Below are 10687 nucleotides of genomic sequence, written 5' to 3' on the forward strand. Positions count from 1 at the left end.
CGGGGATTACAAGCGTGCGCCACCACACCCGGCCATTTTTTTTTTAAGTTTAAAAAAAATCAGGCAACAGAATAAAGTTCGAGTTTCATAACACAAGGCCTTCTGTGAGGTGACCCCATATACAACCCAGCATTATCCCAGCCATTCTCACGTTAAGCTTTTTGGCAAAGCAACTTCTGACATGCTGTTTTTCTTAGAACCTGGCCAGTTCACTGCAGAGGCTGGGCCTGAAGCAAACTTAAAAAGCACTTCACGTGGCTCCGTTCAAGATATTTCCTATTGCCAAACTCTCCTACTCTGAGCTCTTGGAATTAGAAGCAAACCTTAGGTTCCTTCAGATAAATTTTGAGTATCTGCTTAAGAGATTAAGGAAGCCCGGTATGGAGGCACATGCAGGTTAAAGGCCAGCCTGAGCTTGTTAGTGAGACTCTCAGCAACTTAGAAAGACCTCAGCAATTTAGTGAGACCCTATTTCAAGATAAAAAAAAAATTTAAAAGCTTGGGGTGTATCTCAGAGGTAAAATTCCCCTGGGTTCAATTCCCAGTAACACCTACCCCCAGCAAAAAAAAAAAAAAAAAAAAAAAAAAAAAAGGAAAAGAAAGAAAATATTCCAGTATATTCCACAGGCAAACTTTAAGAAATATTCCAATATATTCCAAAGCCCAACTTAAAAAAGGCCCTAAGTTAATATATAAATATGCAAGACTTTTCTCTCTCTTTAAAACTTTAAAACCAAGAAATATGCTTAAGAAATGGATTGCTTTTTATTATTATTTTCCTTCAGTCTCCTCTTGGGAGAATTTGATAATGATTTGGTAGCAAGTAAGAGAACAAAAGACAAAAGAAGGAAATCATAGAGGAAGATAATATGAGAAAAGGGAGGGGAAATGGAAAGTTAAGGGAGAAAAATCCCTATTCTTACTGAAATGGTTTTTGTAAAATAAAACCATGTCTTTTTCCCCCTAGGAAAAAAATGAATTTGTGAATAATAATTCCAGTGAACAGGTGCTTTATGTAGATCCTGTAATTACAGAGATAGAAGAAACTTTTCTCCCAGAAGAACAGGAGCCCATGGATTACAAGGAAAAGAAGGGGGAACCCCTGGAGACAGATTGCCTACAAGCACCCCTGTTCACCAGTGCTCCAGTGGTGTATATCCCTGATCCCAACACTGGATACAAACCCCAGATTGCAAATTTTCTTCCTGGGGAGAATCATCTCAGTAATAACCATGAAACAGACTCCCCCATCTCTGAGCCACAAGTCTATTCCCTAGACCCGGGAAAGAATGTCAGGTTCAGAAAAAGTCCTAATTTTGCTTTTTCGGTTTCAAGTATGACTTCTCTAAACAACATACGAATGCTTGAAGAATTGAGCCTTATTTTTAATCAAGGAGAATGTCATCTTCCTGACATACAAAACTCAGTAGATGGGGAAGCCACTGTGGTTTTGGAAGACGATTCACCCGATGAAACTGTCCCAGAACAGACCCTGCTGCCTGACGAATTCGTCTCCTGTCTGGGGATCATGAGCGAAGAGTTGCCGTCTATTAATTCTTATTTTCCACAAAACATTTTGGAAAGCCACATCAATAGGATTTCACTCATGGAAAAGTAGAGTACCCTGTGGTCAGAGGATGGATATTCTCAATAGGAATTTAATTCTTCCTCAAAGACACAAAGGTAGATCATACTTTATGGCCACAGAGGAAAAAGAAGTATTATGGGGAATACCAGTGTTTTTTTTTTTTTTTTTTTTTAGTGTTACTAAGGATGGAACCCAGGGGCCTTCTACCTCCAGGCTACACTCCCAGACCTATTTTATATTTTATTTAGAAACAGGGTCTCTTAAGCCAGTGTGGCTGGCTTCAAACCTGCACGATCCTCCTGTCTCCACCTCCCAAGCGCGGGGATTACAAGCCTGCACCACCACGCCCGGAGATCTTAGTGTGTTTTGGACTGAGAGGCTTGTGTAACAGTGATGTGTGGAAATCATGAGCTTACTGTCTTCATTCAAACTAGCATATGTTACTTACACTATAGTAGAATTCATGAGAGGTAGCAGACACAAGATCAGCAAGAAGTGAGTTTTTGCTATGAACTATGTGTTAGATATGCTAGGAAATTATTATTAAAACAGATATGTGTCCAAATCTGGAGGCAAACACTTGCCACACCTACCACTGCCCAACAACCCATAGCTCCTGCAGACAACACTAGCTGATTGCCATGTGCCTTCATTACTTTTTAAAAATCATTCTCTAAAGGCATTTTGCTCCAAATTAGAACATTACTATTCACACAGTATATACAGACACTCAGTCCTCTACTGTGAAATTCTGTTTGTCTTAAAACACGTGTGTGCCGGGCGTGGTGGTGCACACTTGTAATCCCTGTGCTTGGGAGGCAGAGACAGGAGGATCTCGCAGGTTAGAAGCCAGCCGTGCTGGCTTAAGAGACCCTGTTTCCAAATAAAAAATATAAAATAGGTCTGGGAGTGTAGCCTGGAGGTAGAAGGGCTTCCAGGAACCCCAGTACCACCAAAAAACAAAACAAAAACAAAAACAAAAAACACATGTGTGAATATAAATGCACTTGTTATGCTTTACATATTCTGAAATGAAGATGTTTTCTATCACTAATGAAATGCTAATGTTAAAATCTTGACTTATCAATGACCTTAGGTTTTTGCTTTATTCTCCTCCGAAGAGAGAATGATAATGAAGCAAAGAGCAGGGAGTGTTTGAGACAGAAATAACACAAGAGTTGTCAAAACTAAGGTTCATCTTTGCTCTTTAACAACCTGTGAAGACCCCTGGTATCATATGAAGAATGTTTTGGTGAGGCCTTTCACCATGGGTGATCTATCACACATGAAAACCACTTAAGGGGTGGCCACGTGATTCGATCTGCAGATGCCTTCACGGCAGTGTGTCTCCTTAAGAATGTCTTCTTCTTGCCCTGTTTGTGGGAAGGAGCTGCTTTCCCATTCCCTGGTGTCTCCTCACAACCACGTCTATTCAGCATGGAGGACACCTCTGAGCCAGTCCTTGGCCTTTTTGGTCCCAATGGACTGGAAACTTTTACCTGCCATGGCCGCAGTTCCTGGGGAAAAGAACAACTGCTTTATCACCATGAACACTGGCAGAGAAGCAATGGTTTGCTTTCTATAATTCTTATATTTAACAAGGACTCGTTGAGCTATTGAGCACCTACTCTGTGCAAGGCGCACTGGGGGCTATGGATGTTAACATAACTGCAGGCTGCAGTTCTAGGGGCAAGAGACAAACCCTAAATCATTTTCTCAAGGCACTTGCATTGTACTGGTGATGGGGCTGGAGGTGGGGACTGGAGAGAGGCAGAAAACAATAGAGAAGGGAAATGCCAGATAATAGTGCTGTGCAGAGGTGAGATGGAATATAAGGATGGCGAGGTGCCTACTTTACACTGGGTGGTCAGGGCAGACCTCTCCCTGGAGGTGACATCGATGTTGTCATCTGATTCTCAGATAGGAGTCAGCATATGCAATCAGCCCACCACTGACAAGTCCCCTCTGTAGGACCTCCCACCCCCTTTATGTGTGTGTGTATATGCGATCTGGGGCCTGAACTAGTATGCCTCCCAGCGGCATTCTACCTCTGAGCTATACCCCCAGCCCTACTTTATTTTTTATTTGGAAACAGGGTCTTGCTGAGGGCCTAGCTCAGTTGTTGAGGCCAACTTTGAACCTATGATCCTCCTGTCTCAGCCTCCTAAGTACGAGGATCATAGGCGTGCACCACCCACCTGCCAGCTCTTGAGTGCTCAGGTCTCTACTTGCCCCCTCCTGTGCAGGTCACCCTTGGCCACCTGCCTGCTCCACCTCCAACCCTCGCTCCTTCAGCCAGAATTTTCTGTAGGTTCTAAGGACAAATATGAATCTTTTCATCTTTTCATTTTGCTTTTGGACTATTATTAAACTTCTTTTGCAGAGTCTCACAGTATTTATAAGTTGTTGATTCCTGAGTGGGTATGTTCTGCTTATTGATGTGGGTTATGGAGAAAGACAAAAAGAAGCTTCTCAAGTTACCATTTAGAAAGAGGAAGGGAAGCTTGGCGTGGTGGCGCACGCTTGTAATTCCTGCGCTTGGGAGGCTGAGACAGGAGGATCACACAGGTTCCAAGCCAGCCTCAGCTACTTAGTGAGGCTCTCAGCAACTTAGTGAGACCCTGTTTCCAAATAAAGTTAAAAATAGGTCTGGGAGTATAGCCCGGAGGTAGAAAGCCCCTGGTTTCCTACCCCAGTACCACAAAAAAGAAAGAAGAAAGAAGAAAGGAAGGAAGGAAGGAAGGAGGAAGGGGTGGTAAACAATTGTAATTTTAACATTTGGGAGGCTGAGACCGGAGGGTCGCAGTTTGCGGACAGCCTCAGCTACTCAGTGAGGCCCTCTGCAACTTAGTGAGACCTTGTTTCAAAATAAAGAATAAAAAATAGGGCTAGGGGTATAGCTCAGAGGTCGAATGCCCCTGGGTTCCATCCCCAGACCCTCAAAAAGTGAGAGAAAGAGAGGGGGGAGGGAGGGAGGGAGAGAGGGAGGGAGGAAGGGAGGGGGGAGGGAGGGGGAGAGAGAGAGGAGAGAGAGAGAGAGAGAGAGAGAGAGAGAGAGAGAGAGAGAGAGAGAGAAAGAGAGAGAGAGAGAGAGAGAGAGAAAGAGTAAGAGTGACAGGCAGATTACCACTTAGAAAGGCCAAAACAAATAGGGGGAGGCCCAAGGGAAGTATATACATTTGGGGTTGTTTTCTCAGAACATGTACAGAAATATATTTGCCACTGTTTGTTGGTTGTTAAGTTGGTATTGGGAATTGAACCCCAGAGCATTTTACTTCCAAACTACACCTCAGATTTTTTATTTTTTATTTTGAAACAGGGTCTCTCTAACTGTCCAAAGCTAGCCTCAAACCCGTGATTCTCTTATCTCAGCCTCCCAAGTACTGGGTTTACAGGCATGTGCCACTATACCAAGTATGCATTTTTATTTTTAATGAGAAAAAATTTTTAAAGCAGAGTTAGAAATAATATGAGACTTAACACATTTCAGGATATGGTTCTCAGGTAACATGGATTACTGTTTTGCTTTCCTGGTGCATACTCATTTCTTAAATATTTTTTTAAGCCAGCTTCCGTGTGTGTGTGTGTGTGTGTGTGTGTGTGTGTGTGTGTGTGTGTGTGTATTGAGGATGGAATCCAGCGGCCTTCTACCTCCGGGGTACATTCCCAGACCTATTTTCTATTTTATTTGGACACAAGGCCTCACTAAGTTGCTGAGAGCCTCACCAAATAGCTGAGGCTGGCTTCAAACCTGCATGATCCTCCTGCCTCAGTCACCCAAGTACTGGCATTACAAGCGTGCGCCACCACGCCCAGCTAAGTCATCTTCCTTTTGACAGACAGACGGCACATAACTATGGCACAGGGAAGTTTTTCAAAAATAAAGTTTAGCAATTGATTCCTTTTCTCCAAAAACAATCGATTGCGGAATCGCCAAATGTAACTCGAAGACAGATCTGCTGAAAGAGAGGTTAGGGGTCAAATATGAGCTCTCCCCTACTCCTCTGCATCTACATGAAATGGAATGAAAGTCCTCGGCTGGGCCTCCTCGCCTCCATCCTGGGTGGTCTGGGTCCTCGCCCGACCTTAAGAACTATGTACTTCAGGACTGGATCATCTCCTTGTCACCCTGGTGACAGAGACCTGAACTCCCCCAAGCCTTGTGGCACCCCAAATGACTTAGTAGAAAGATCCTTTCTTTCAGAGACTACTAACTGTGTAATAATCACCTCGCTTTTTGAAAACCCAGTGCCTTTATCATAAATGTCTGGGCTTTGTTCAAGTTTATGTTCTTTTTGAGATCACTAAGAATAAAATATTGTGTTGTGAACATAATTAGATTTTTATAAACCCGAGATCGTCAAGTCCTGCTGTGGTTTCTCTCGTTATGAAGTAATTACACCAATTATAGGAGGTTATGTCTGAATGGGAAAAGTTACTCACTTGGCAGACACTATTGATTTAAACTAAAAGAAGTGATTAAAAACAATTTATGGATCTCTCCTGGGTAAAAGCATGCAACTAATATAAAAAATTGGATTCTGATTCATGGACTGGATTGTGCAAAACTGTTATGGATCCCATAGTTACAGCAAAATTTCAAGAAGTTCTAACAAAGGTTTGATAGAATATCTCTTCTCCCCCTGTTAAGATTACACCACTGACTCCCAATTAATGCTTCATGTTAGGGTTCTATTAGCCATTTCCATGGGTTTCCTTTTTTTTTTTTTTTGGTGGTACTTGGGGTGGAACCCAGAGGCTTTCTACCTCTGGGCTACACTCCCAGACCTTTTTTATATTTTATTTGGAAACAGGGTCTCACTAAGTTGCTGAAAGCCTCACTAAGTAGCTGAGGCTGGCTTCGAACCTGCATGATCCTCCTGTCTCAGCCTCCCAAGCGCAGGGATTACAAGCATGCACCACCACGGCCAGCTCCCATGGGTTTTCTAAAGATGCATGCCCTTCATGCTTATGTTTGAGGATACAGTTATTATTGAATTCTTATAATTAGCATTTAGCAACAATTTAGGAACATAATCTTAAGTGATCGATTTTCATTTGGGGCATTAAGCACATTCTGGCCTAGTTTTACGAGAGGAAAAATTCAAAAACAAAACCACTAAGCTAAGGAGCAGCGTTACACAAGCAGAGTTTTCCCCAAGATCATTGTTTTAAAAATTCAAGCAAAACAAAATGCTGCCTCTAACCATAAAGGCATACCTAAAATTAGTGACTCTGTCAGAGCACAGGAAGGAAATCATAAATAGTCAAACACTGGAACCCAAGTGTGAGATAGGAAGTCAATAAGCCCTACTGTTTTCTCCTTGTTTACATCCTGCCTGCATATCTTATTAGACGAGTACAAGAAAGGATAAAATGGTAAAATAAAGAGAAAACACATTTATTTTTAAACTACACAGTAGTTCATGAAACACATTTTTTAAAAATAAAAGTAATATCCATATGAACGGAGTAAATATTGGCAAATCCTTTTCACAGTTCTACTTCCTATCCACAGCCTGTCATGAAAGGTAGTGACCCTCAATAAGCTAGTGTCTAATTTTCTAACTTAAATGGTTAAAATATAGTATCTTTGACTTGTTCTTTTTCTCTTAATAGTCTTTCTGGGAACCGTCTCTGCCATTATATGTAGCTTTACCTTATTCTTTAAACAGTTGAATAGTATTCTGTGAAAAAAAAAAAAAAGTATTGTAATGTATTTACCTGTTCTATTAACAGATGTTTAAGCTGTTTTAAAATTTTAACATTATGCCCATTCCTGTAATAAATCCTCACATATACATAGATGTGTGTGTAGTTGTATATATATATATGTATATGTATATGGAAATTTGTAAGGCTGGGGTAGAGGATGGGGATGCAGATGCCTAAATGTGGAATTGCCAGATACAGAAATAAAATCACTTACATTTTGGTAAATATTACCAATTATTTCCTCAAAAGACTTTGCCACATTATCAGTATTTAAAGTGTTTGTCAGTCTAGTGGATACTTGTTTGCTTTCTTTCTTTTCTTTTTTGGAAAATCAAGTTGAATGCTTTCCCATGTCATTTTTTCCTATGTTTATTCCTCTTTTGTATTTTTTTTGTTTTGTTTTTTGTTTTTTTGGTGGTACTGGGGTTCCTGGAAGCCCTTCGACCTCTGGGCTACACTCCCAGACCTATTTTATATTTTTTATTTGGAAACAGGCTTCGAACCTATGCGATCCTCCTGTCTCTGCCTCCCAAGCGTGGGGATTACAAGCGTGCGCCACCACACCCGGCCTCTTTTGTATTCTTTAGTTTGGGGTTTACCTTGTTACCGACGAGCTCAGTCCTGTGGGGGCAAGTCCACTCGCGACCGGGAGCCTCAGAAAGATGGGGCAAAAGGCAGGTGGTGTCCTGCAGAAACTTATCTGCAGCGATTCCTTTCCCTCTATGAATTCCCTAAGTTTTTGGGTACGACGCTTGGGAAAGAAATCTGAGGTGGACAAAGGCTTCTTGAGCCAATGACACTTTATTACAAAAACTCCAAGAAATTTATACCTTTCACCAGTAAAGTTAATAGTAAGAGGAGAGGGAGGTGGGTGTAATCATTGTGAAGTAATAATGAATGACATGTAAACAAAGGTAATAAAACTAGTCCTTCAGCTGGCTGTTGATCTTCGAGAGAGATTGACTCCTGACTCCTGATTCTTTTCCAAGGTCTTTGCAGATAAGCAGTCCCAGGGGGCCACTTCCCAAAATAAACAAGCATGGCCAAGGCTTGGGGGTTTCTCGGGGAATCTTCTTTGGCTTTCTTGGAACTTTCCATCTTTTGGGCTCAGTTCATATAGCAAGTGTGGGGAGACGTGGTGATTCAGGTGGATGTGATAAAGTTTCTCCAGGTGTTGGCATTTTATCTCCTAAATCTGAAAGCTTAAGCAAACTCACAACACAGTTTTGCAGACAAAATACCACAAACAACACCACAAAGTTCTTGGTTTATAATTGTCAGATATATTTCCTTAACTGCTGAACACTCTTCTTTAGACAATAAGCCTATTAAAAGTCTAACCATCTTTAATAATCCATTTCTCTGTCACAAACCCTCTGCAACCTGCTTCTAACTTTCTAATTCCTTTCTTTCCCAGTTGGGACTTTCTTATGATAAGCTCTTCTTCATGCAAAAATGCTTTTCTTACTCTTACACGGTATTTCCTTTCCTTCATACATATATATTTAGAACGTCTGTCCTTTATTTTGTCATATTCATTAACCATGCGATCAGCCTCTCTGTCTTCAGGAATATTTACACTGGGCGTAAAAGTCACCAATCTTTCTCCTTGAGTCTATTGTATTTGGGCAACTAAGTTGTTTATCAACTAAATTGCTTTAAGGTCACACACAAGGTTTTTATCTTCTCTGTCTCTAGGCAGGATCTCAAGGGTAAACAAAGTTTCCTTAAACTGAACTACCTTACCTGAGTTAATAGCTTAACCTAAGTTAGTGATAGTGAGGGTCAGAGACCCTTTGTAATTGCTGCAGCTGGAATGCTTATCACAGCATCTGAATTCTGGCCAGTTTTTATTATTATTGAGCAGAGCCAAGGACGTTTATTTCCACGGACTCAGTTTCTATTTATAGTCCTAATTTCACATCACTGGAGCAATTTGTGTAGAAAGTTAAAGGAAATATTAATAGTCATGAAGGGTAAAAGTGGGGGATATTTTGGCCAGAGACGATACCTCTTTCTCGGGGCGTTCTGCCGATAACTATGTGGAGTGGGGTCTCAACACATAGATGCCGAGGCAGCAGGATGTCTTGGCATTACCTTTGTTATATTCTTTGACCATTTTTCTGTTGAGCTGTGGGATATTTTCTTAGTTGTTTGCTCCAAGTCCTTTTTTTCTCCATCTATTTGTTTTTTATCTTTATGTCTTCTTTTGCTACACAAAAGCTTCAAAGTTGTATGTAGTCGATACTTTGCTTTATGATTCTGGGCTAGTTAGCATGTCTAGCACTGTATATGTATATGTATGCATATATTTGAAATGGGGTCTAGCCATGTTGCTCTGGCTGGTCTCAAGTGAACCCCCTGCCCCATACTCCCAAGTAGATGGCATGTACTATAGGCATGTACTACCACATTTAGCAAAATATATTTTTCAGCTATAATACTTAGTAATGATATCAAGCAAGGGGAAAACAGTGGGCCTTTAGAAGCCCAGAAATCTGATTAGAATCCTGCTTCTCAGACCCCATACATGTGATTTCTAGCAAGCCCTTATTCTCCAGAGAATTCAGTTTCTTCTGGAAAGAGGTCACATTAATATCTTCCTCTGTCCATTTGTTCAGAGGATTAAATGGAATAACATGAAAGAAAGCACCAGAAGAGTGCTCAGCACACACTAAACAATGAAGAAACATAGTAACCAAGAGTGGATATGCTAGGTATTTGAGAATAAAGGCAGAAAATGCCAGCTCATGAGCAGAGAGAAGAGGGACTGAGGGGACAGGGTAGGGAAACTGAGAAAGCCTGCACTTTAGAATGTGAAGGACTTCTCTTGTCCACCTACCACATACCACAACCTAAAATTCTCATCCAACTCCTGACCTTTGACAGAACTTCATAGTAAATATACAAAATGGAGTAGAGCGTGATTGTGCACACCTGTTATCCCAGTACTTGTGAGGCCAAGACAGTAGGATCACAGGTTTGAGGTCAGCCTTAGCAACTTGGTGTACCAGTATTGGGAAAGGGCTTCAAAATGGATTTAAAAATAGCTTGGGTATTACTGTGCTCATATTGGGAAATGGTTTCAAAATGTATTTGAAAGTAAAGTCAGTATTAGAAAGCCAGACGCTTCAGGGAAAAGGCTACAGAATTCCAGGCACCAAGGGTGATTAGCAAAACAACAGAGATAGTCCCAGGGCCCTTTTTCATAAAGATAAAATTTCCCAAGGATGTGGGAGGATGCCATAAACTTTCAAGAAATTCCAGACTCTGATAATTGTGGGAGGATGCCATAAGCCTTCAAGAGATCACAGACTGCGATGATCAGTTAACACATTTTGGGGTAAAAGGCTTGGCGTCTGTACCAGAGACAGGGCAGGTCTA

General features: G+C 41.3%; 1 protein-coding gene across 1 annotated transcript in view; it reads left to right on the forward strand.

Annotated features, from left to right (window-relative positions):
- The window catches only part of IL23R (interleukin 23 receptor), a gene marked incomplete at both ends in the record, with an annotated part of 66954 nt that extends 65336 nt beyond the window's left edge, over positions 1–1618 (forward strand). Inside the window, one exon of the mRNA XM_080693140.1 lies at positions 968–1618. Coding sequence (XP_080549266.1) covers positions 968–1618 — 651 coding nt within the window. The remainder of the gene's footprint in view (positions 1–967) is intronic.
- Positions 1619–10687: the final 9069 nt, after the last annotated feature.

This window comes from Muscardinus avellanarius, assembly GCF_963383645.1.
Source record: "Muscardinus avellanarius genome assembly, chromosome: 3".
NCBI classification, from domain to species: Eukaryota; Metazoa; Chordata; class Mammalia; order Rodentia; family Gliridae; genus Muscardinus; species Muscardinus avellanarius.